General features: G+C 36.5%; 1 protein-coding gene across 1 annotated transcript in view; it reads left to right on the top strand.

The window, feature by feature from the left end:
* PHKB (phosphorylase kinase regulatory subunit beta) overlaps positions 1 to 26,942 on the top strand; it is an 80,088-nt gene extending 53,146 nt beyond the window's left edge. Inside the window, exons 17-31 of the mRNA XM_068411558.1 lie at positions 903 to 986; positions 1,436 to 1,540; positions 2,981 to 3,063; positions 3,143 to 3,233; positions 6,494 to 6,555; positions 6,642 to 6,804; positions 7,597 to 7,678; positions 10,262 to 10,319; positions 11,137 to 11,227; positions 13,504 to 13,706; positions 17,314 to 17,448; positions 21,503 to 21,632; positions 22,018 to 22,125; positions 23,435 to 23,575; positions 25,907 to 26,942. Of these exons, the coding sequence (XP_068267659.1) occupies positions 903 to 986; positions 1,436 to 1,540; positions 2,981 to 3,063; positions 3,143 to 3,233; positions 6,494 to 6,555; positions 6,642 to 6,804; positions 7,597 to 7,678; positions 10,262 to 10,319; positions 11,137 to 11,227; positions 13,504 to 13,706; positions 17,314 to 17,448; positions 21,503 to 21,632; positions 22,018 to 22,125; positions 23,435 to 23,575; positions 25,907 to 26,044 (1,674 nt within the window). The 3' untranslated portion in view covers positions 26,045 to 26,942. The remainder of the gene's footprint in view (positions 1 to 902; positions 987 to 1,435; positions 1,541 to 2,980; positions 3,064 to 3,142; positions 3,234 to 6,493; positions 6,556 to 6,641; positions 6,805 to 7,596; positions 7,679 to 10,261; positions 10,320 to 11,136; positions 11,228 to 13,503; positions 13,707 to 17,313; positions 17,449 to 21,502; positions 21,633 to 22,017; positions 22,126 to 23,434; positions 23,576 to 25,906) is intronic.
* Positions 26,943 to 27,455: the final 513 nt, after the last annotated feature.

Below are 27,455 nucleotides of genomic sequence, written 5' to 3'. Positions count from 1 at the left end.
CCTCTCCCTTACAAGGCCGGCCCTTTTAGCCCTTATCTGTACTGAACCTCACCGATGATGCCAGCTTAGCTGCATCTGTTCAGGCAGCTGTCAGCGCCCTGTGAAGCCAGCAGTAGATGAATGGCATCTAAGGCCGTACTGGTCCGTTGCAGCATTCTCTCAGCCCTACCATGGCCTCTTTTTTTCTTCTGTCATTGTTAGTACTCTATATATAGCAATTTGGCTACATTGAGTATGTGCTTCAATCTATCTGCTGCTGTTTGTCCTGGACATACATTTAAATAGCAGAGACTCTGTCAAATGCTGCTCTGAATGCTGAATGCATTGATCAGCAATTGGAGGTAAACTTGTCACAAGTCCTAATAAAAATCTGTGTGATGACTGGGTGCCTATTTACCTCTCTCTCTGATACACCTGGGCCCTTCCTCTGAAAAAACCTTGAAAATAGTCCCACTGTACATAAACAAGCCTTAACAAGCTGCAGGAAACTGTCAGATAAGTAGCTGATCCAGAATCACGGCTGTGCACCTGATACATTTCATACTTCGCCACCTGAAGTTTGATCGTGGATCAGGTACATAAAGCTTGTGTCTAACTTTGAATTGTACAAATTGTCTCAAAGAAGAGTGATGAATTCTGAATGTCTGGGGGGAGTATAATGAACGCATTTAGTTTACCAGTCCTGAAATTCCAGTTGTGGAACAAATCACTATGCAAGTCTCTCCCTCTGCAATCAGGATCACATGGCTGATGCCGTGATCTGTATCAGAAGTCTGTAGGACACAGAAAAAAGTAAAACCAAAAATAGAGAACAGTGCAATGTACTTCAGGCTTCCTAAGTTTGTGAGGATAACTGAGATACTGTCTAGGTTTCCCTCAGTTTTCCTGATTCTTTCTCACAGGCTTACTTCCATTTGGGAGTCAATGACAAATTGGGATTATCTGGAAGACCGGACAGGCCTATAGGATGCCTTGGAACGTCAAAGGTTGTTGCAAGAAATTTTTATATTATTGTTATTGATGTATATTTCAGATACACATTGAATTAGTCTCTGAATGATTTTTAATAGAACTGAAATGTAATTTTATTTTATGCATTTCTTTTAAAGTCCTTGTAATGTATTTTGCTATTATGAATGTGCATGCTCTGTCTTACTATTAAGCTGTCATATGTTTCCTAGACAGCCAGTTACCGTAATACTTGGCCAAAACAGGCTGAATGGTGATGAAGTGAACGCTTTAACTGAAATAGAATCTAGATCTGCATACCTAATAAAAAAGAGTGCCTAAAATTATATATGTAGATTTTATCTTAAGTATTTTTTTAATACAACTGTTCTACATTGGTTATTACTTTGATAGTTTTCAAAATACCTTTTTTTCCTTTTCAGCTACTTCAGTGCAAAAGATTAACGGAAGCTTTATTTCTCAACAGATTTATCGAATACTAGGAAAGACTGTGGTTTGCTACTCGATCATTTTTGATCTAAGTGATTTCTACATGTCTCAGGATGTTATGATGTTGATTGATGACATTAAGGTATTTATCTGTAACTTTTCCTTTGAGAAGCTGACAAAAATAGAGTCTGTAGAAGAATAAACTGTGAAGTTTGATAAAACAGAAGATTGTGCCAATCACTCTCACAAGGCATTTTATTTGTGAGACTTAGTAAGGTGCTCTAATGTTAATTAAAACTCCTTTAAACGAGGGACGGGGGGAAGGTAAAGATGCATACTGGGTATGTGTTGCTCTCTAATGAGCCAAAAGGCAAAAGAAAGCTGATGTGCAGTGAAGAAGACTTAACAGTAATTTATCATCCTCTGCTGTGTGGGGCCATCCCTGGAGGTATTTAAAAGACGAGTAGATGAGCTTAGGGATATTGTTAAGGGATATTGTTTAGTGGTTGACTTGGTAGTGTTGGGTTGATGGTTGGACTCAATGATCTTAAAGGTCCTTTTCAACCAAGATGATTCTGTGATCCATTACACAGGAGGTTCCACTTAAATATGAGGAAAAACTTCTTTACGGTAAGGGTGACTGAACACTGGAACAGGCTGCCCAGAGAGGTTGTGGAGTCTCCTTCTCTGGAGACATTCAAAACCCGCCTGGACGTGTTCCTGTGTGATATGGTCTAGGCAATCCTGCTCCGGCAGGGGGATTGGACTAGATGATCTTTCGAGGTCCCTTCCAATCCCTAACATTCTGTGATTCTGTGATTCTGTGTGTGAAAGGGGAATGCTGTGTAGTGAGTTATTTTTCTAATATAAAAATAAACTTGCAGTTTATGCTGGAAAGTTTATCAAGATGAATATCCTGTGAGCCTAGTACAAGTTCTAGTGAGTATCTGCATCTGACAAAAAAAACTCACCCAACAGGGACTGGGAGTGCTGTAGTGCAGCAAGCAAATTATCATTTGTTTCTTCAGGAAAACAAATGCTCTTGGCTGAAAAGAGGAAGGAGGCTGGTCTGTTTAAGGGACATATGAAAGCCTCACCTGGACGAAATATTACTCGACTTTGCACAAATATTACAAGTTGCCTTCCTTCCCTACCTTTAGGGCAGGCAGCAGTGCAAAGCGTTACCTGTCAAGTCCCCTGTGCTTGAGCAGCTACTTCCAGCGCACGGAAGGTGGCACTGGTTATTCCGTGCTAGTGGCTGTGATTCGAGCCCTGGATTCCCACGCATACGTACCAGGTCGTTACATGTAGTTCAGTACACCGCACGCTGGCTAGTGGGTTAGTCTGTCATCAGTAGATACGCTAGGAGTATTTCCAGAAAACTCATGAAATAGCAGTCCTCGAAAGCAGCTTATATTCGTTGAAGAAATCTGTTAGTGGTTTATAGCTAGGGTTTTTTAATTTGTTGGGTTTTTCAGTGCTGTTATTTTAAGATAGCTCTCCTAGTATCTTGTACTGTGTATTCCGGTACGTCGTGTTTGGGTGGGGTTTTTTTGTGGCTAACGTATTATTTCTTACCTAGAATGCACTGCAGTTCATTAAGCAGTACTGGAAAATGCACGGTCGTCCGCTGTTTGTTGTACTTATCCGTGAAGACAATATAAGGTAGAGAGAGATAAAAGCACCCTTTGCATGTGGCATTTTCGTAATTTCAAGATTAACAGAGTTCTGTTTCACATTTCAGAGGGAGCAGATTCAATCCAGTATTAGATATGTTGGCGGCCTTTAGAAAGGGAATTGTTGGAGGAGTGAAAGTTCATGTTGACAGAGTACAGGTATGATGTTTTTCCTGACTGTTGTGTTCTTACCTCCTAGTATTGGTACATGTATTCTTACTACTTCTGTTTTTCATGTGACTTCTGAGTATTTTATTTAGTATCATAAAATTAAGGAGTCAAGAACTGAGGCTTTTGGTACAGTTTTTGTTTTATCTCAAAAGGAACATGGGTTTATTTTAATTCCTTTTGATGAGTCTTTTGGAAGTCATAGTCTTCATAGAGGATTTTCAGAAGGGAGAAGTTTTTTATGTTCGGCAATCTTGTGAAATTACCACCAAAGGATAAATCCATGATGTCAAGCGTTGAGGGATTTCTTTTGATTAGATAATCAACAAGGGGGGGAAAAAAAAGGTGCTTCACATATATTCAAATTCTTACAAGAACTAAGATCTAGTTCTATCATCTTTGCTGTTTGAATTAATCCTGAAGCAGGAACATTGCTTCATTAAAATGTGAAAATTACTGAGTCAGGTGCTGGTTTTAGATACTTATATTTGCTAGTTAATCTTAGTTTACAGCTACTGAAGAACCCTTCTTTTTGTAAGAGAGAAGACCAAAGACATAGTTATCATTTCTTGTTCCCTAGAAAATCAGGAGTTTGTAGAAAAGCTGGATCACTTGGAAATCAAACACTCATAGCTATAATGGTTTAAAATATCCTTGCAATCTTTCAAATATTTATCTATTTCTCGTGGTCACATGTAGGTCATGTAGTCTCTCCTGTTACCATTGACTTTCCCTATAGCAAATGCCATTCCTGTCCATGGAAAACCTTTCATTTGTTGACAGGGTTTGTTGTCGTGAGTTTTTTTAAAATTTAACTGCACTGACTTTCTTGCCTTGCGTTAAACTGATGTATTAGCAGGCGAGAAATTTCTCAATCTACGTAATGTGTCCTTATGCACTACACTCTTACAGTCGCCAGGGAGTGAGTGAACTTCCCCTTCTGTACTCATTGACCTTCTGGAAAGATTCTTTTTTTTAAGTAATGACTCAGTAGTTTTAAAGTATTTAAGATGCTGACAATCATTGGTCTTTGCTGTATTTGTTATCCATTCGAGAGAGTACATGGTAAAACTACAAACAAAATGTTTATTTGGCTTTAAGGCACCTTGGGAAAAAAAAAAGCAGCTGTATGATGTATGATGCTTTAAAATTGTACTGTGAGCTCCCTGAGGCTTCATCTGTTACCTACAGTCATGATTCACCATTGCAAATAGTTAAGATGTGGTTAAGTGACCCGATGCCTGGCCTCTGCTGCTGAGCGGTAGTCATATTCCTTTGAGTCAGGCACGCAGCCGGGCAGGAGTGACGGATTGCTGTTAGCCTGGCTCAGGCTGGCTTCTGGTGCCAGATGAAGGTTGCAGTTATTTGAATTATTGATGACAGGTCCAGCACTGGCGATTTCTGCCCTCCCAGGGTGTCATTGCCCCTGCTTCAGTTCTGCTGCTGGATTTGTGTCTAACTATGCTGTAACCTAAAACTACAGAATGATCAGGTTTGAAAGCAAAGCAAAACCAGATTTGGTTCATAACAGTTAACATTGCAGAAGTGAAAAGCTGGTGACTTTTGCAGGTCAACAGAGTGGGTCAAGTCATGTGCAGAAATCCCTTCCAATGGCTCTGCCAGGGAGAGAATCATTAGTGGAACAGGGCCCTAATACAACTTCATTAAATACAGTTACATACTTGCTCAATCCCCCTGTAGATTTCTGAATGAAAGCTATTTAAAAAACCCCACAGGAATGCCTTATACTTTTTCCAGAGGTAAATTCTTACTGCATCCATAAATACAATGTTGCTAACTTGCCCATATGTCAGAACAACATGTTTAATTATGTTGCAGCATATTGTTAAGATTCAATTCCTGTTACGGCATTAAGCTAAGGATATAAAAACTGGTTTGGGTTAAGTGGAAATTGTCTCGCATCTCTCATTTGTTCTTAACGTCCCTTTCTCTTTTGCAGCTTTCTAAAGCCTTTACATCTTTCCTTTACCCTTTCTGTAAATGAATGGTAGATGTTGGTGATCAGTGCATTTACTGGTGGAATACGGCGTGCTTTGTCCATCAGTTTAACTGTAATCTCTCAATCTTACTGCACAGTTGTCGCATTTTCGAAACAGCCTTGTTTCATTATGGGGGAGGACTTGGGACAAGGGACATGTCTAATTCATGGTGTTTTCTTAAATAATTCCTCTATTCCAACAAAATATATATTGAATCTTTGTGAATTGTATTCAGATGCTTCGTTTAGATACATATGTGTAAATGTGCCTAGAGACAGAATGTGTGTCTCTAATTGGGTGAATGCGCTTTTTTCTTGTAAAAATATACAAACTGTAATTTCGTTTAAAAATTTGTATGCTTTGAAGACTTGTAGCTCTTTTCCAGTTTTCACCTTCGTTGTCATCACGTGTTCAAGCAGATATGCAAGTCAAACAATGAATGACACTAGCGATAAAAGCAAAGAAGTTTTTTTATATTCAATCATCTCACAGTGTAACAGATCAATATTTTCTTGCAACTTGTGTACAATGAAAATGGAATTTAAAAGTTCACCATACACACTCAGATTTATTTCGCTAATGAGAACCATCAAAAAGCAGTCTTAAAAATGCTGTAGTACAATACGTTTCCTCTGGAAGTATATAAATAGGAAATTCATATAAATTTGGAGTGAATGAATTGTAATGACTACACCAGATAAATGCAGCATTGAATTGCAGGCGTGTAATATTCTGAGACAGAGGTATTTGTAACCTGCATTTGATGCACAAACTTAAGGCACGCGTGCTTGGATTAAGGACTGACTACAGAGTAGGAAATGCTTTATGTTGTGTCTTCCTGTAACATCACTGCGACTGACAGGAAAACTACTCACCCTTCAGCCATCCCCAAAACAATGAGAACATGGGTATCATGCAGGACTCCCAGGAATGCAAAGCCTTGATCTCAGGTGTTTTCACCAGACCTGGGGTTTTTTTGGAGGGGCTGGACACTGCTTAAGCTGTACATTGCAGGCAAAAGAACAGCGGAACACCAGCAAAAAAGAGACAGCAGCCTTGGGGACTTCTGCTATCTTAAGTAAGATCTTAAGAAGATGAAAAATACTCTTTCAGAGTAAAGATATTTGGAACTGTAGGTAAAGAAAGTACTTTCTCAATGGAAACCACCAGCAGCATACTGAGATCAAGAGACAATTATGTAGTTATGTACATTTCTGTGTATTTTTAAATTTTTTTGATTTTTCATTTCAGACATTAATATCTGGAGCAGTTGTTGAACAACTTGACTTCCTGAGAATCACAGAAACAGAAGAGTAAGTATATGTAAATAATAATTATGAAGTATTTGATAATTAAAATATTTTTGTAACTACGAAGAAATGATATACTTATTTTTCAGGGCTCCTGTATTTAAGAGTTTGGAGGAGTTGGATCTTCCAAAACATTCAAAAGTCAAGAGACAGTCCAGTACTCCAAATGCTTCTGAACTTGAGCAGCAACCAGATGTAAATATTGATGACTGGAAAAACAAGTCAACATATGAGATCCTGCAGAAACTTAATGTAAGAAAACTTGATAAAGATACAGTGTAACTTCATTTTTATGAAATGAAAAATTATGTGCTGGTATTCTCTTTAACAGTAGCCTGCTTAGATTAGTGTCACAATTCAATGTTAATAATATAGCTAGTAGCATAAAATGTCTGATGTTCCTCTTCATACTCAAAGGACTGTCATGAGGAAGAGTCCCTATCTTAACATCACAGAACTTTCTTGCCCATCATGCTGTAACTGTTGGCTTCCATTTCTCCCAGCTACCCAAATCATCTTCTGGTAATAAATGACCATCTAGAAGGGGATCTATATGTCATGTGTCTTATGAATGTGTCTTCCACAGTTGTATTCACTCGGATAGACTGGCAGCTTCTTAATGATACCAAGGGAAAGTTCCAATCTGTCATTTTTCCTGTATCTAGAAGAAAACTACCAGTGACTGTTTCTAGATCCAGTGTTCGACAGGAACGCACAAAGTATTCTGCTTGGTTCCCTCAGTCATTACAAGCATTGCTGCTGTGAATGACAGGACCCAAGCACAGAAAATCAGGAAATGTTTCTGAGGCCAAATTACTGCAACTGAATTTGAACCATGGAGAAGCCTCTCCAAGCAGCAGTGACAAGGATACAGCATACACAGTCCCCTTAAAAACAAAATTTGTAGACTTTTTTTTAATTAAAAAAAAGGCCCTTTAGTTTCACTTGGAATTTTTAATAACTCTTCTGGTTTTGCTTCACTGAAAATCTGAAGGCTATTTGTGGTTATGTTGTTGCTGTTGTGTTGTTTTTTTTTTTTTTAAGGACTGCAATTGCCTAGCAAGTCAAGCATTGCTCTTGAGTATATTGCTTAAAAGGGAAGGACCGAATTTTATCACCAAGGAAGGTAAGAGCTTCTTTCATTTGACTATTCTGAGTATTTCAGGAAGCAGCTGTATGTTTAGTTGTAATGAACATGAATAATGGCCATGCATGCAAGCAGTTGTGTAGCTATTTTCTTTGCCATTTAAAGCAATTTCTGCATTAAATGGGACATGCAAATTCATAGCATGGTAGGGAATGAGCTGCTAAAGAGATGAACTCTTTTAGATTGTAGGCCGGCGCTGTATCTGGTTGTAATTTTGAATGCATAGATATAAAAAAATACGGGATTTGACCTTGTACAGAAAACTGAAACTAAGGACAAGTTTGTGTGTCTGTAACAGTCTGAAATGTGTGAAGCTTTATACTGAATTTTTATTTTACTTTTATGTAATCAGACTTTAATTCAATATATCTGTGAAGCTTACTCTAATTTTGTATTATGGCTTTGTATTAGAACACAGGATTTAAATCCATGTAAAATAATTCAGAGGAGGCTACTGAGGCTTGTGGCTTTTGTTCTGCAAGGTTTGGTATTTTTCTTTTTCCCACAGACTGCTTATTAGCTGCCTTTGTATATACGAATACTCCTCAGAAAAGGAGGAATGTTAAGATCAAATAATATTTTCTTAGTTATTCATCAAGCAGTGTAACTTACCACCTCATGTTATAGAGCCCTGCTTCATAGTTTTGATCTAAGACAGCTGGTTCTTTTGATGAAGAGTTGTCATTTTGACAGAAATACACATTATATCCATATTGCTATATTAAAAATGTCATGGAAAACAATGTAAACTGGAATAAAATTCACTGGTTGAATACACAGTGCATTGTTGAAATACAACGTGAATCCAAAGTCATGGTCGGAATCTGAGTATTAGGCACGTGTAGCCTCTGCAGCAGGCTTTTTTGCCACCCTTACCTGTACTGCTGTCGGGCTTTGCAAGCCTCAGGAGCTTTCTTTAGTGCTTCGTAGGTTGTGTCCTCCTTTGCTCTGGAAACAACTTGAGGCAGACTTCCTAACCTCTGTAAGCAACCAGCATAACCAGTTTTGAACATTAGATCATGATGGTGAGCTTAAAAACTCTCTTGAAACCATATAGGTCAAAAAAAGTACTGTTGTGCCTCTGACTGTTCAGAGCTAACTTCTATAGACACTTTTGTGCCATCCCATATGAAATAGTAGATGATGATAACCTTTTTAATATGCACCTTGCATTAAACAGTCTGAGTCACTGACTAAAAGTTCTTCTCCTATGACTGGAGATTACTGAGACTGACATTAAATAATCACACAATCAATAAAACATAAATCTAAAAATAAAAGCTGAAGAACCTTGGGTGTTCCAGTTGACAGGCACAGGCTATGATTTTGTGAGTCAACTTCTGCTACTGTTGTTGCTATAGATGTTACTGTTCACCAGTGCCTGGCATGCAAAACCATTCCATCTGAGAATTTAAAATCTAGAAGCTAAATGAAGTCTAAATAATAGAATGTTTGTCACCATTTTTACCTTTAACGGAATGGTCCCCACTTAACCCCTGCACAGTTGAAGAGATGTCAGTATAGCCAGTTGATGCACTATGATCAGCTATGGGCTGAAAAAAGAATGGTATCTATTGTTCTGATTAATGTACTTCGTACCTTCTCTGAATCCTGGCCTCCTGACTTTGACTTAGAAGCAGTGCTCTTCCCGTTTCCTGCCCTCTCTTTCTTAGGTCATGTCTGTACAGCACAATGCTACTTTAATACATAACACTTCACAAAATGTTCTCTTTGGTTTTGGCACACAGAAAATCAGCTTGCAGAAGGGAAGTAGTAAATCAGTAATATAACGTCATATATCTGTCCACTATCCTCTGTTGTACTTTGCAATAGTGATAATTAGCTTCGCAGGAGTCGTGCTGTAACGAGCCTGATTACCAAAGCTCGCTCACACGTCACTTAGGGATCTTTGTGGGCACCTGACTGTGTTTTTTCAGGGCAGAGCTGCAAAGCGGTGAAAGATCCTCTCTTTCCAACTCTCCCAGCTTCCTGTAAAATGAAAGTCTCATGTCCCACATGATTAATGAGGTGATCTATTGTTCATATGCAAATTTGAAAACAACTCGTATTTTGGATATCAGCTATTACGAGCTTTGTCCAAACATAACCCCCCTACACTGTCACGCACAAGACTTCCCTGTTGCTTCCTGTAGGTTTTAGCAACAAAGAGTCAAGTCAGCGGAGAGAGTATCTACTTCGCATATCCAAAACATAATCTGCAATTTGAGGATGTACCTTATGCTGAGGTTGTACCTTTACAGGCCAAATGTGTACATAGATTAATTTTCCCCAATATATTGCACGATCGGTGATATCATAGGTCTCTTTATAGCATGAGCAGCAAATTTAGCTGAAACCTGGTTTGGCTTCTTGAATAACAACATACAACTGGATAATAGGGGACTTGATTGCATCTAAATTTAAAATGTTAAGCACAATAGGTAGGGGCTTTACTAAATTGATTCAGAATTAACTGATCTCATAAAATTTACCTTATTAAATGAAAACGTGCATCTTTTCGCTTGTGTTTTGTTTCTGTTTTTTTTCTTTACATGCATTTAGGTACTGTTGCTGAGCATATTGAAAGAATCTATAGACGAGCTGGCAGCAAAAAGCTCTGGTTTGTATACATGTATACTGTTCCTTTTGTTTTACACCAATTTTTTTTCCTAATGTGTTTATAGTGTAAAGTTGGATCCTTCTGCACTTAAAGGGGAAAAAAAAAAAAAAAAAGAGGACAGCTTTACTGACAAATTTGTGTTGGTTCATTGCAGCTGAAGATTTAGTTTGTAATGCTTTAAAAAAATGAAGAATTATTTTCTTACTGTTATCTTTTAAAATATAAAAGTAATAAGCTGGTTTTGCTATGAGTGCTATTGTCAATGTACAGTTCTCATTAAATTCAAATAACGAGAAAAGAATACTAATATTCTTATTTCTTGCAGGGCACGATAAAATACTATCATTAGCTTTCTGTAGCAAGGCTGGTGATCAAATATAAATCAGTTAAGTTGATACACTTACACAGTTTGTTTATTGCCCTGAAAAAAATTGCTTTGAGCCCAACTTTGTCACAATAACTTTAAAAGTTTTCAGCAAATAGGTTGGTATTTACATGTTTATTAATTTCTTTGCCCTGAAGCTCAGTAGAAATTTCATTTCTTTTTATCAAAGAAATGAGCTGAGCCTGTCCTGAATTCTGTTCTCTCACTCTGTAAATATTCCTAACAGATGAGGCTGTAAATATAAAAACTGTTTTTCACTTTTCATTTTAGTCTGTTCATACAGTTAAATGGGCCTTTGCCAATAATAAGGTAGAACCAAAATACCTTGGTGGTATTTTTTGTAAAGAATAAAAATCAAAAGTATTTTTAGAAACAAAGTATGTAAACTGTTTTTCATTTCTCTTCCATGATTGCCATGTGACATACATATAGGTTGGTGTTGCGGTACAGTGCTGCATTTGCACAGAAATTTTCTTCTTCTATAGCCCCACATATTACTACTTTACTGGTACATGGGAAACAGGTAAAGTGCCCAGCAGTCTGAAATGGAACTCTGAGTTTTTTAGTTTTTTTTTTTGCTTATTTGCATTTTGATAGTATCAGCTAATGCATTTGTGAAATGCTTTGCTCTTGGTCTTAAGAAGTGTGTAGCAGTTTTCACAGGAATCAGCCTCAACTGTCTGAATTTTTTACTAACACTATAGAATATTACAACTCGTTCATTATCTCTTGCATAAATGATTCTTAGTAGCCTCAAAGCCTGTGCTAGAAAAGCTCAAATAAGGGTCTGTTAGGTTTGTATTTTGTCAGGAAATTATTATTAAAAACGTTTAGATCTTTAACCATCAACTGGATTTATGAAAAAATGTTTTTCTCAGAAGTCACAGCCGTTTTTAACCTAGCAGTTTACACAAGTCTCTTTTCGTGCTCCACATGCAAAATACTACTTCAGCATGGAAACCAAAACAAAGCCTTTGTGTTACATGTTGCACTTTCTCCTGCAAAATCTTTCTAACTATTCCTTAAATAGACTAAAAAATTACCAAAGTTGTCTTGCAAAATGATGAAAATGTCACAAAAGAGCAGCTGGCATCTCTTACCTACCTGTCTGCTTTCACGATGATGCTGAGAGAAGAACGACAAGCTTTTTATGGAGCTGGTAGTTTAATGAGTTCTAACTAAATTATTTTTTGATCCATTAACCTATATCTTGTCTAATAAATGAAAATCCATAGAAGATTACATAAAATCTGATCCAAATTTTGCTTTATAAATCATGTATGTATTTACTGAGTTAGTTTTAAAATCTCTGCTGTGGCAGACTTCAAACTTATATATGAATTCATTAAACTAGCTTTTGACATGTAGTGGGATTGCTCTGTTTTCTGCCCTCAGGTCTGTTGTGCGCTTCGCAGCAAGTCTTTTAGGTAAACTAGTGGACAGCCTTGCACCATCTATTACTAATGTTTTAGTTCAGGGCAAGCAGGTAAGTCTTTACTCCTCAGAAATGTATTAAGGAATGATAACAGAGAAACTAAATAAATGGGCTTTTTAATTTTGAAGGCCTCTGATGCTCCTTCTGAAGTACCCAATGGCTTAATCCTAACTGTATAAGAAAAATCCAGAGAAAATAAAGATATATGTAATACTTGCATATACTATGGGCTAAGAAGTTTATTTAATGATAGAACAATACTGAAAAGACAGTTCAGCATCTAGATAAGAAGGGAAGAGGCATGATTTACATAACTCCTTAGATTTTATATATATGCCCTCTTATTTCACAAAAGTAGATGGAGTCAAGTAATAAAGCTTCTTTTTAAGACTTAATGAAGATGTAGCCGCTTTCTCTGTAACTCAGCATAAGAGAACAGATGGGTGGAAGTTGAGCAAATCTTTCAGGATTTTATTCAGTTCCAAACAAAGTTTAATCATCAGTGTTTCTTCCTTTCCTAAGGAGGACTTTTTTTGTTCTCAAGAATTTTAATTCAGTTCTCATGAGAAAGAGCTGTATCCAAATAATAGCAATTGAATATTATGTATTTTTGTATTAAAATATGTGTATGTCTATACTTAACTATATGCAATGCTAGTATGACATATTTGTCTTACTCCAGACTGAGGTCTGGGTATGTGCTTCTGGCACTATATAACTGTAGAGGCAAGCTGCACCTGCATGCAGCATCATTTGTAGCTGTTTATTTTCACCTTTTCAACCTAACCTGCCTTCATTGATGCCTTTATAATAACGATCTTTATTACAGGAGAAAAATTAGTGTTGCTGTGTTTTACTGAGAATAGATTAAAAGCAAATCAGAATTTAACAAAATTTTTTTTTTTTTTTTTTTTTTTGTCTTAATCCATTACCAGCAATATATCTTCTTAAAATGAAGGCTATAACTTTTAGGATGCTATTAGAAATAAGAAAACAAAACTATGAATTGAATTCTGAATTTTAAGTGAGTTCCACAGCTGAAATGTCAGAAATAAAAGACTACCTAAACCTAGCATACAGTCGTGATTATACAGCCAGTTTTGAAACCAAAGCAGTGGTCTTGTATTTTTATTTTTATTTGGAAAAATATATTCCATGTTTACTGTGGTCTTCAGTGAATTTTGTTATTTTAATAGCATCCAACTAACAGTATTAACAAGTGTCAGTCATTGACATAAAATTATTTTTGTACTGTGAAATTTTAACATGAAAAGTGCAGAGTTCATGAGGTTTTATTTCTGAATTGCTTCTGTGGTACTCTTATTCCTGTCCATATCTTCTGAATTGTTTTCAATATACTGTAGGTGACACTTGGAGCTTTTGGCCAAGAAGAAGTTGTTATTTCAAATCCCTTATCCCCAGCAGTGATTAAGAACATAATCTATAACAAATGTCATTTACAAGATGAAAGAGAAGCCGTAGTTCAGCAAGAACTTGTCATACATATTGGCTGGATCATCTCAAATACACCTGAACTTTTCAGTGGCATGCTGAAGATACGGATTGGGTGAGTAAAGTATCTATTGTTGTTCTTACTACTAGTATTGCAGGGGAACAGACGTACTTCAACAGAAATCGTTGCTACATTGCAAAAATGGTTTATGTAAGATGATGCAGCAAAACTTGTATACTTCAATTTTACATTTCTAGGAAGCGTGCTTTAAATTAGTATGCCAAAACCAGGGACACAACTAATCTCAAATTTGCCAGTCAACAGCATAAAGTGGAGGAGGGGCAGTCCTTGTAATAGCCCGTTTGACGCTTTCCTACAGCTAATACAGTGAACGATAGGATTTTTTCAAAGCTTGATCCCTATCATGTTAGGGCTTTAAAACCACAAACAGTGTCGTGGGTTTAGATGCATTCTGTACAGTGAATAAGCAGTGGCAAGTGTGCTGCCTCCAGGTCGCTAGGTAACTAGCACGAATTTTATTACTCATAAACATGTGATGTGGATATAGAGTCCTCAAAGCATAATGGATCACACCAAACCAAATGCTGGTTCTTCCTCTACAGTGCCCCACAGGTAATGTAGATGCACGCAGGCTGTGCTGCTGCCTGCCCGCCTATCAGGCAGCTTAGGGGGACGTGGCTGGAGGCTAGGGATGTACTGTACTGGCAGGGAGGGAAGAATCAAGAGGTAAAGAGGACAGTAAGAGCTTTTACTGTCACAGTAAAAGTACTGTCATTTTTTTACTGTCAGGACTTGAGGAAGAAGGAGGGAAAAAATGCAGTCTAGGATTAAGGCTCCTAGATGAGGCCTTTGAAAGGTTTTTGCTCACTTGAGCAGTCACCTATGTCATGTAGGTTTGGGGCAAATGGGTAAAGGGTAGAGACTGCATAAACGCAATGATCTAGGAAGGATGCAGCATGAATTTGATTCCCTTCTGAAACCACGTAATTCTCCTCCAGGTCAACATACACTTCTAGTTGCATTCTCTGGTTTCTAGTAAGTGCTCAGCTCATAATATAGCCTTGTCTAAATCAGTCTTAAAAGTCTGGCAACCGTGAGCAACAAATCCCTTGGAAACAGTGTTTCAAGGTACTTAAAAACTATTTCTTTTCAGAGTTTCAACACAATAATCTGCCTGAAAAGATAGCTTGTCCTTTTAGAGTGTTGTCTGTAATGGGGATTTTAGGTAATAAAAGCCTTCTGCAGTTCAAATGTATTTACCATTACAGCTTTTCTTAAAATATTTTGAGGCAGCAAGGTATACTTCCGATACTTAGTGAATCTGAATATCTGATACCTGGCATAACAAAGACATTGTTCAAGAGCAGTTCTCTACACAAAAATGCTTAACAGCCATGGTAAAGAAAAACCTGATTTGTCCTATAAGGTTGCTAAAAATGTCTTTTTTGTCTTCAAAAAAACCCCAAAACACCACCACCAAACTGAACAGTATCCCTATTACAGACACACACAACACTCACAGTTCATCAGTTACATAGTTGTCCAATTCTATACTAAATAGGTTAGGCTAAGCTATATGTAGCTTAGGAACCCCAAACCTGAATCAAGTTTAAAACATCATTTACCTACTGGATTGTTCTAATTAGTTCTTTGATAAGGTGACCTACAAATAGGCTGTGCTGGAGTGTTATCATATTCCATGGTACCTGCATTTACCTTGCCATCTACAGAAATTAATTATTTTTTCACATTTAGGAAGAGACAGATGCATTTGAATAAGCACTTATTCGAAGAGGCCAGGTGCTACTGCCTGAGATTTACAGCATTAGTGAGCATGCTTTGAAATTAGAACTTAAGTGTTCCGTCTTCTCTGTTTTTTTCATAGAGAAAATATAGCAGTTCAGCACTGGTGGTAGATACCAGCAGTCTTTTTTCTAGCACACAAAATTCATGCTTCCAGTTTAGCAGTACATTCCATTCGTCATAAAAACAAAAACTTTTCAAATCACCTGTATCCCATTTAACTGCAAGTACATCTATCCTTTTGCACTTAAATCCCTTTTCTGTACCCTCTTACAGATCCGTGTTACTCCTCTTTCCTCATTCTCTGTAGCTAATCCTTTTTGCAGATTTTTTTTTTCTTTCTTCCAAGGTTAATGCTAGAGATTCAATTTCCTTTATTTCAGTGTTATCACCCACTCCAGTGAGCAAAATTAACCTTCTCACAGAAACACCATTCCAGTTTGATAATGATTTGATTTAGTGTCTTGTTATTGATTTGTTTTCAGGGTTTCATGTTGAAATAGATCAAGTTCCTGACAGCCCTATTACTGTAAAAACCTCCAACCAACTGACTTCTACCCACCTTTTATCAGTGAAGAGTTTGGTAGGAGGTCCACTTTTGACTTTGATATGTTTTGTAGGCCACTGCAAAGAGAAAATACCAGTGAATGACTTCCACACAGATATGTATGAGTCATCAGTGAAAAAAGAACCGATTCCTAAGCCAGTTGTGTTTGTTAATCTTAGTAACAGAGAAGGACACTGTTCACCCACTACAATAAATAAAAGTAGTGTGTTCTGGATAATGTAATAGGTCCGTGTTGCCTAATGTCTTGCACCTTCAATGAATGGTCCTAGAAACCTCAAATTTAAAGCAACGTTGAATCAGTTGGCCTGACTTCTCAGAATTCTCTGTAGTTACTAAGAATCTGTCAGAAAAGATTGTGACTTGACTTACATAAACAAAAACATTCTGTACCTTGTAGGCTAAATAATTAAATGCCTGTGGAATGTGGCTATACTACTGACAAGGTAACTCTCTTACTGATAAACAGAGTCAGGCTCTTTGACGTAACCCAGACTTGATCAGGTGTTATATGATGGACTGTTTGAAGAAAAACTAGTTAAGTTTCTTTTCTCTTTTTGATAGCAATACCTACTTGAACTGAAGCATTGTAGATGGTAAGAGGCTGAGCTCCGTGCTCAGTTGTCTTGCTTCAGATGTATCTATATGTTATTTCATCTTTGATATTATATTAGAGGCTGTGGCACTAGTTTTCTATAACGTGCAGAGTAAAATTCAGCATTTTCCTTCAATAATTTGCAAAGGTCTGTCTCTCTGATACCTAAGGCTGAAAAAATCTTCACTGTTGCCATATTTTTATTGAATCAATTTTTTTCAAAAGGGAGTAGAAAAAGAAAGAAAAGTGTGATAGACTGCAAAAAGGAATTTCAAAGGCTGAAACTATAAATAAGCCCTGAAGTCTTTAAATGTAAAGTAATTTAATTTTTATGTTTTCTTTAAACTCATCAGCAAAATGCACATACTGTCAGAGCATAGTTTTGAGTAGGAATTTTAACATCAAAAGGCAGATAAATGTTTATCTTAATGAACATGGGATATAGGGGAATATGTGGTCAAATGTATCTTTCCTATGAAAAGCATGCTTCACAATCCATTTCTCAAAATCTAACCATTATCCCTTTCAGCTTGTATCATATTGCAAACAAACACAAAATCTGAGTTAATTCCACAATACAGTAAGAGTAGTAGAGTATTTGTTTGATATTTTATGCATGTCCTGATAGCCAAATAGCAGGATCATATGGAATTCTTATAAGCTATTTTATTAGACTAATTTTTCATCTTTGGAAACTTCGTATTTAATTAATAAATGTATTCCTCCCTTTATTTCAGATGGATTATCCATGCTATGAAGCATGAATTGAAAATCCGTGCTGGGGATATGCCGGCCAAGGACTTATACCAGATGTCCCCTAGTGAAGTGAAGCAGCTTCTGCTGGATATTCTTCAACCACAGCAGCAGGGGAGGTAATGAGATGTGTGGGTTTGTGGCACCTGTTTTCATTCATAATAGGCTGTTCAAGTAATTTTCATTTCTGAACTACTTCGTATACATCTGAAATCACCAGGCGTCTGCAATCAGTAATATACTTAGTTAAGGAAATGTAGAAAAAATGCACTTTTTCATTCTTTCGCCTGTGTCCACGTTCTACAACTGTTTCTTTTATATTGCATCTTCCCTTTTCAGATTTATCTTTGTGGAAGTCTTACTTTATAGTAGCAATCTCTATACTTTGGCAGTAATGTGAAGCATTACATTCTTTGATGGGGGGAAAGGAGCCAAAAATTACTCAATACTGTCTACTTATGTAACTTGTAAGAACAGTTTGTCTGCTGTTCAGTGCCCTCTTCCTTCTAGCTTATTACATGAATTAAGAACAGATGCTCTCTAGAATTCTCAATAGATAGCGGTGCTGCCTGAAACTTGTAATCTTTTCTCCAAGCTGTAACTAGCTGCCAAAAAGAGCATTCATTGTGATACAAAGTGTGCAAGACAAAAGTTAAAATTACAATATTGCCGCTTAACTATATTGATAAAAGTCAAAAGTCATCCTGTAGGTTTTACTTCTAGTTAAGTTAGATTAAACTTGTCACATAATACTGCTGATACTTGAATGGATGATGGCCTTTTCTCTCAACAAAGAGGAAATACACCACACATCATACTACTAATGTTCCTGCTTAAGTCAAAACCCATTGTTGTTTTCCCCCAATCTATAATGACTGAGAAACAAGCTCCTTAAATTGGTGTCTGCTCTCTCATCTAATTTGTGTGATGTAGAATCTCTTAGTCCAGCTGAGTATGTACTCTGTATCTCCCACATGCTTATCAGTGTCTTGGTTGTGGGTATTAATGCTTGCTGTTTAGTTGCTGTCTCTACTCATGTTGACATTATTCCTCTAAAACCTTAGCAGAACAACCCTAGCTTTCTCTTTGCAGCATTTTCTATTAAATATTATGCTATTTAGGAAACAATTTCATCAATCACAGCAAGCAATTCAAGCACCATCCCTCATTAGAGATCTTACCTGACTTGTCACAGTGCCTTCTGCTTTTGATTCCTTTAACATATGATAGCTGGGTCAGCAAAGAACACTCTGGTTGATTTCCTGAGGATGAAGATTCTTTTTGGGGGGTTATCTGAGTACAAAAGCTAGCCAGCATATCCTTCAAAGCTTCCTCTCTTTAACTTCTTCCTGTACAGTATTACTAGCTCATTTTTCCTTACCCATTAGTGACTTCTTAAAAGTTCTCTTCCTGCCAGGAAATACAGAACACTGTCTCCTTGCATTTTCTTTCTGTTACAGTTTTTCCTACCGTTTGTGAGTTTTAGAAAAAAATCTCTGCTACTGTGATACCATATATCACTGCCAATTAATTTGTCATACATGAAGGGCTAGTGGTATATTTACCTCCCTAACAGTCTCTTCATAACTAACCTCTCTCCAAGTTTTCATGGAGGGTAAAATTTTTGTAATTTTCCTACCTCTTACACTGGGCTCCAGGATGTAATACCATATAGATAAATATATCTCTGTCTCTCTCTCTTGCCAACAGAGTGCAGACTTCCACAGATATATTTTTGACTTATTTATGTAGGTCACAAGATTGAGTAGGCTTTTTTAAATGGAACATTGTTCTTTTAATGGTCCAAACAGTTATAACACTCATTTTGCTCATACAGTTTACAGGACTCTCTTCCTTACCACAGTAATTTAGACAGGTCGGAGTATTTTTGACATCATCAAATGCTTCTTTCTTTGTATTAAGAAAGCAACCTTCTGTTTCTATCACAACTTGTCTTTTTGTTTTTATGAATGTATTCTTGTCCTAGCCCAAGGACAGAGCTGTACAGAGAATGAGATGGAACTGCCATAGCAGGCACAAGTTTTTGGCAGTTCAGTGTTTTATTGAGAAGTGATTTATAAGACATTTTTTCTTAATTTGTCATGTTAATACAATACAGTTATACAGGACAAAAACCACTGCATATTGGCTTGATCCTGGCAGCAGTAACTAGAAGGCAATAGTCAGTGACAGCTATTGTGTCACAAGTGCTTTAAAGCCTTAACTTTAAATATCTCCTTTGTTCTCATAAAGCACATCCCAACTACCTAGAGCTCAAACCTGTTCGGAAGATGCACCACTTAGTGGTACATTTTTTTTTTCCCCCCTCTTTCTTTTTAAAAAAAAACCAAAAAAACCCAACAAACCAAAACAACACACTCTTTGCTTGGTCTTCTAGTGTAGTTGGGAGCTACACTGAGAAACCTAAGAAAAGTCTAAGAACACACATGGAGTTGTCTGAAATAGAGTTCTCTTTTCTGGTCACATCTCGGAAGGAATTCTCACCATTTCTCCAGTGTTTAAGATTAAGGTTTTTCAATGTAAGATCTTTTTGTTATTTCATCAGGCACAGCGGTATCTACATAAACAAGTAATTGTACTGACAAGTAATTTTATTCTGAAGATATCAAGTTAATCTAGCAATACAAACACAGAAAAACCTAAAAAACCAGAAATATTAGCGCTGAATTTCATTTGAGCTAGGCTACAAAAGTTCTGCAGAACAACAAAGTTAAAGTTGACCAGGGCATTTCCTTCCCTCCCCCCCGCCCCTTTTCAAACAGCCTGTCAGAACCAGGTCTTTGAAATACAGAAAGCCATGCTGCCAAGCAGTAATTTAAAAGTAGCTTTCCTAAAAGAAACTCCAAACAGATCCACCACGGTAAATAATGTGTAATAATAGTGTGTTGATTCCTGTGCTGCAAATGTTCATATACTTAGGTGTAGAAACTTTCCACCTTTCCTGAATGAGGTGCTTCCTGAAGTACTTGTTCCCTCTTATTAAGGTTATAAAAGAGCTGTTTGTGACCTCAGAAGACATGGAACTTTTTTTAAAAAAAACCCTTTTGCAGGAATATTAAACTAAGGCACAAAAGTATTAGTTACTTTTCATCAGAGCTTTGCTTCCTAGAGAAGCTTTCACTACTATCTTACTATATAAAAATAGATTTTCTACTTAAAATTTAAAAACCAAGTAAGGACAGTACCTTTTAGGAAAACTCTCCTGTCACATATGTGCAATACTGCTACACAAGACTTAATTCTGTACTGTGAAACCACCAATTAAAATCATACCCATGGCTGCCACTTCTTAAAGTTCCATTGCTGGTGTGTCAAACACTTTGGCTAAAGCCCCATTGCTGTAGTAATACCGAGAAGGAAAAATATGAAAATTAAATTCCAGACTCCATGGTTGTAAGTAAAATAAAGGTGGGGACAGTATGCTTCTGAAGGCAAACAAAATTTGTGATTTATGGAGAATGTAACTCAGTTTGTTCAAAGCTTTAGTTTAACAAAACCATTCTGTCACATTTTCTAAATTTGCAGGCCACTTGTTTTTCTGCACACCATCATAAAAAAAAAAAAACAACCCTACCTTCAGCAATCCTGCTGAAATGCATTTTTCTAACCTGGTATTTAAATTAGAATGACAAGTGTTTCTAATCCATTATCTAGTACATTTTGTGTTTTGTAGATGCAGAATTTCATTGAGCTGTATTTATGTAATGAATTGTTTTGCTTATTGTAGTATGATAAACAAATAATACTGTTTTTTTAAGTGTGTATAAATTTGGCTGTCATAGGTACCACACAGTGAATTTTGTTTTATGTATGTTTTAGTTTACGGTGACTTAAATTGATTAGACCTGATGAATTCAACCTACTACTGTTACTGTACTGCACTGCTAGATTTCACAGTTAATTCTTTTCCTCCAATTACATAAAGCACAAACACACACATAAGAATAACACTCTAACCTCTATATGCTGAGCATCTTGATTTTGTTTGCTTTAGAGCGTAACTTACCAGAAAGCACAACATATAGCACATATGCATCATTAATATGTATTTGATGTCACTGCTTACCTTACTGGCTTACACCACAGAACATGGCTTGGTTCTGCCTCTGTAACAATTTTTTACTTCGAGGTCTCAATTTTCTTTGTCCACAGAAGCTGGCTAAACAGAAGACAGATAGACGGTTCTCTCAATCGAACTCCTGCTGGATTCTATGATCGGGTGTGGCAGATCTTGGAGAGAACCCCTAATGGCTTAATAGTGGCAGGGAAATTTTTACCACAGGTAAAACCGGCAGAGATGCTCAGTTATTTCTGCTCTACCTGACTATTAATAGAGAATTATTTTATCGTTAATGTCTATTTTATGCCATAATGTATTACTTAGGGTAATTTGTCCTGTTACGATTTTAAAGAAAAAAAAAAGTATTTTTAACTTTTCTTTTTGTTTCTGATAAAATACAGTTAGAATAGAATGAAAGTCAGTTATTTCTATTAAAACACATTCATAAAGCCTAAGTCTAGAAGACCCTTTCCAAGTCATGGACTCTGAAATCTGCTCCCTTTTTGATCCTACAGTGGTCATATTTCTTAGTAGAATAGGCTTTACCTAGGGGTGGTTTCGATTTAATGCAAATGGTCTTTGAGTAAAAGTATTATTTGTTTTTCAGCAACCAACCTTATCGGATATGACGATGTATGAAAGGAATTTTTCCCTTCTAGTTGAAGATATGCTGCAAAATATCGACCAGCCGGAATACAGGCAAATTATTGTAGAGGTCTGTGGCCTACAAATGAATGAAATTTTATAATGTAAATGAATATGTTACAGCTTAAAAGGAAAAAACGGTAACGGAGGCTCAAATATTTGAAGAAATAGCATTTTAAATATAAACACTTGCTTCAGTGCTTTCTCCATAGATTTTGTATGATTAAAAAGGTTCCTGTTAACATATTCAGAATATAGTAAGTTCCTGATATTCTTCTCCTTTACCAAATAGATAAATATTAATGACAGTGCCAATACAATTAGGTCACAGGAGGTGAAAACTAATAAGAATAATAATTCCAGAGTGGCTTTCCTTCAAGTCCCTAGCCCATGCCTTTTCTTAACAATGTTCTAGGTCTAGGGAAAAACTGGTCTAAAATATCAGTTTGCGCTGCAATAGATTCTTCTTTCCCATTTTGATGAGGTTGCCTAGTATGTTGCTTTATGATACTGAATCCACTAACTTCCAGTTTCCTTAGTTTACCTAACAGTAGAGCAAGGGGCTGTTTAAACTCCTTCCCCACCACTCACATAATCTATACTTTTTGAACACGTCAAGAGCATCTGTACCCTTGGTAACTGGCATCTGTGCTGTCAGCAGCATTCATTGTTAGTTCCCAAGTATATGCCTCTGGTGCTTGTGAGTATTTCTCCACAGTAAAATCAAATCCACCTCAGTTCTGGCTAACAGCTAATGGTCATGCTGCTTGCTGGAACATCCCCAACTTCTGCTAAAAGATAACACAATTATCAAGACCCAAGATGACCAATACTGACTCTGCTGCCCGCTTGTAGTTATTACGACAGGTCACTCATCATGCTCGCCTTCCTACTTTAAACCTCTTTCAGATATAAGAAAAGCCAAGAGTTTTTAGTGGTGTCTATTGACTTTGGTTTTTTTATAAACTTTGTCATAGTGTGATTATGCCTCAAAACATCAAATGCTGAGGTTCAGTGTTTACTGCTTTTCACCCTCCCCACTGGCTGAGCCCCAGCATTTGTGCAGGCACACAGTGAACTGAATAAACTGGAAAATACCTTCCCTGGCTCCCAGCAATGTTTGATGTTAATGTCAATCATTTACGCAGTGCCCTTAACTAGGCAGTCACCAGAAATCGTAACCTTTCAGAAAAGCCTGCTTTTTCAGTGATTCTTTTATCAAAGTCAGAATTCTATTATCTGTGCACTATTACCTATGCCGTTATTAAATGGCTTCCTGCTTGAAAGAGGCATATGCAATTATTAACAGTACTTTTATGTAACCTGAATTTAAAAAAAAAAAAAAAAAAAAAATCTTACCGTCTTTTTCTGCCTTCTAGTTGTTGATGGTTATATCTGTTATTTTGGAGAGAAATCCTGAGCTAGAGTTTCAGGACAAAGTGGACTTGGACAAAGTGGTGCAAGAAGCATTTCATGACTTTCAGAAAGATCACAACAGTTCAAAGGGAGCTGAAAAACAAGTGAGTAAAATATTACTGTCTTATAGAATTTACCATTCTTATTGAAGTTAGATATAAATGTTAATTCTTTGTGGTTCAGAATGGAACAGAAATAAGAAATGAATATACCCAAGCACTGCATAAGTCTGCAAAGAGCCTATAAGCAGAGAGAAAAGATGCGCACGCGCTTTATTGCTGAATTGTGAATGCAAACAGCTGTGGTAAGGAGAACACTCACAATGTTACATAGCTCTGAAATGAGTCTTGGTAAAGCTGAAATAGTTGTAATGCTCGTTAAAGGGGAAAGAATTAATTAGGGGAGACACTAGAACAGAGGAGAGTTAAGAATAACAAAAAAAAAAAAGAAAAACCTAAAGCTCAACAAGGAAGTGTGAACTTAGGATCATGTGTACACAGATACTAAGAAAAATTTAGTAACCAAAGAACTCATATGGACAATACTAATGTAAGAACTTGAAATGCAAAACTGTTCTTAGCTACTGATTTTTGTGCTAGCGTTGCATTCATGACCTAGCAAGTTTTTAATCTTAAAGGCTTAAAAATCCAAATGAAACCTGACCATTAAGTAGCTTTTAAGATTTACTTTGCTAGGATTTTAGGTTTTATGCTTTTAAGACCTGTAAATATTCTCACTACAAGTTTTGGTGCCTCAAAGCTCTGAAATTCTGTAATAAAGCCAGGTTCATTGAACTGGTTGAAGGATGAAATACGAGTAAAGCAGTGGGACAAGTCCCTGTGCTACTGAGGATGATCTTCCTCGCTCTGTCTGGCATTTTATTGTGCACAATATATTCGGAGATATCTGTGCTAGCTCTGAATAATCTATTGATTCATAGTGTATTGATATGGAACAGCACTTCCTGTTGCTGTATTTCGCTCCTTTAAAAGACGAGGAAGGATGTGCTCCTTAAGAACTCTTTCAAGAGTTTCAAGGTTCACTTTTTTGCCACTACTTTTTTGTAATAAGATTTGAAAGCAAGTCAGATATCCAGCCTTAGCAACATATCACCTTGCACAATACCTTTGTTTTTAAAAGGACACAATTTTCTTGAAATTATGATTCTTTTGGTCTGCCCATTTTGGAGGGTAATGACTCCGTGGTTGCAGCCGTAGCAAAATCAGATTTATGATCCACACAAATGGCTTTTAAGTGCCAGCTCCACACAGTATCTTGAATATGCTACTGACTTCTGTGACAAGCTGGAAATCCCCAATGACTATAAACAGAAAGAAAAATCCCATGCAAAACCCAGTTTTTACTGGTGTTGCCCTAGTCTCCATTAAAGTGATGGACTTTTTTTTTCCAAGCCCAGGTCTACTTAGAATGATGCCTTTTTATCTCTTAGAAAGAAATCCCAATTTATAGTTGTGAATAGTATCTTTAAGATTGTTGTTGTTGCAAATTCCAAGTCCTTACATTAAAATTTTCTGGAACTTGGCTTTCCCATATTACCAGGTATATTACCCGCTAGCTGTTAATTGTAGCCTATTTAGGATTATTCTGATGGTATTGTGTCTCGGGTTTTCCTAACAAACACTGCTAAAAGAACTAATTTGTGTGAACTATGCTCTTCCATTAAACGGACTTGCAAGTATTTTGAACTTTGTTAATTCCCTGGTAACATGCAATAAATGTCAAAAGTATTTACTCCAGTGATTCAAACTCACCCTAAAACTACAGAAGTCTAATAGTTTCACCAGACAATCTCTGCCCTTGATTTAATAAAAGTAACCAGTTTCCTGAATTAGAGTTGAACCTTTACTACAGCAGACAATATATAATTTGAGATTAAGCAGATGTTTTATCATCAATTGTGCAAAACAGGTGTTCAGTGAAGGAAGCCGATTTTGTTCATCTGATTAATGAATTAGTTCATGTGCTACCCTGTGGTTTGGTTCTTGGATTTAAAAAAATATTTTTTTTTCCCAAATAGATCTTTAGTCAGTATCTCTACATGTACACCTAAGGACCTGGCTCACAATCGTACTGTGGTAGCGCAGTAAGTTACCACATAGTAATCATCTAGCTGCGTGTTTTAAGAGAGCAGTTGTTCTCTGACACCTGTTACATTTACAAAAATATTAAGAAGGTGGTATCTGTACAGGACGGGAAAATTCAGTAAAGAAATACATGCAGTGCATTTCAGTAATCCGTTTTCCACATGTTCAAGTAAGCATACGTGGGAGATTTCTGAGAATTGAGCAGAATTATACTACAGCTTTAGAGTCTGAAAAACACATTTGCATTTCTAACGTATTTGTGATGTTTGCCTGTGTTTGGCTGCTTTGCATAATCAACACTAATAGGAACATCTTCTCCCTCTCCTGCAGGATGACATGACTGCATTCTACAACACTCACCCAGTTGGAAAAAAGGGAACATGCAGCTACTTGAGTAAGGCTGTGATCACTTTATTGCTGGAAGGGGAAATGAAAGCAAGCAATGATGATCCTTGTACCATTAGTTAAGGCTTGAAACACAACATAGGAATTGTTGCTTTATTTAGTGTTCTATGTATTTTTTTGTGCATCTATTAAAACACTGTTTTGAAGAGTAACTCTGGCTAGTAATACAAATGCATACTATCCTTTGCTGAAAGAAGTGCCATTAAAGATACTAAGTGCCACCTAATTTCTTCCTTTCTCAACTATGCAGCATGAAACTGAGCACATGAAGTTAGTCCTATGATATTTGATTAAGTTGAATGGGATTGTATTTATGATCTTAAATTATGCATTTAACATAGCTGGTAACTTCAAGAGAAATGCAGTATGAGATTTTGTCTTTATACCTCTATTTATTTATGATTACAAACAAGTTTATTGTAAATTCTAAATGAAATTCAGAAAATACCATTAACATGCATACCAATCAGTGTGGAAACATGAAAATTGGCTTTTTTTAATTATTCTACACACAAATTGGAGGTGAAAGTTAAATAGTTGTTATTTAAAGTTTTTCTGTATCAGTTCAATTGACAGCATACATTTAGTTTGTTTTGGTTTTTTTTTTTAATTTACCAGTTGATAACTTGATATAACAGAGCAACTTTTTATCTCTAGCAATAAATATCACTGCAGTTTCCCAACTGTTGTTTAAACATCTGTAAGTTAAAAAGGGAAATGTGTGGTAACAAGATAAAAGTTTGTTTAAAAAAAACGGGCAAACAAGCTCAATTTAAAATTAACATCAGTGAAGAAAAAACCTTTGTATTACGTAAGCTATCAATGCATTAAAGAATTCAAGATAAATAAATGTATCTCCTAAACATGTGAAAACATTGTATGCAATATGCTTTATTTTGGTGAAAGTAATAAAAAGCAAATGCTTGTAAAAAAACCTGTCAATAAAAATACTTTTAAGTTACATGCAAAGACTCCTGTTGACTTTACTGGCAACCTTTAATGTGCTACTGGAACCCCCTTGAATGATCATTAAAGTGCCTCTTTTAGCAGCACAAAATGTACTAAAGCTTTAGAATTGGTCCTTAAACATTTGATAATTAATAGTGACCAGCTACAACTCAACTGTCAATGAATTGTTGCCATATTGATATTAAAGGCAGGTAGTTTAACTTAAGAGGGCAAAACGAATGGCAAAAATGATGGAGTGAATCTGGGCATGAAAGGAGTATTTATTTGAACGCACTTAGGCGGGCGTTAGTACTTTCTTGATTTGCAGAACTTCCCCAGAAATCACAGAATCAATCCTTCTAAAACCAAAATGGTAGAAGAATTTGTTGTTGAAGGAGGACATTAAACCCTTAACAAATTGCTTGTCAAATGATGTGGAGAATGAGTAAGGTTGGAAAAGCTAATTTTGGGCTAATAGAGTAGTGGTCCTCCTGCTCTTCCTTGCTGTAATACATCTATCATTCAA

This window comes from Nyctibius grandis, chromosome 12 (genome assembly GCF_013368605.1).
Source record: "Nyctibius grandis isolate bNycGra1 chromosome 12, bNycGra1.pri, whole genome shotgun sequence".
Taxonomy (NCBI): domain Eukaryota; kingdom Metazoa; phylum Chordata; class Aves; order Nyctibiiformes; family Nyctibiidae; genus Nyctibius; species Nyctibius grandis.
This window is presented reverse-complemented; position numbering and strand designations above follow the sequence as displayed.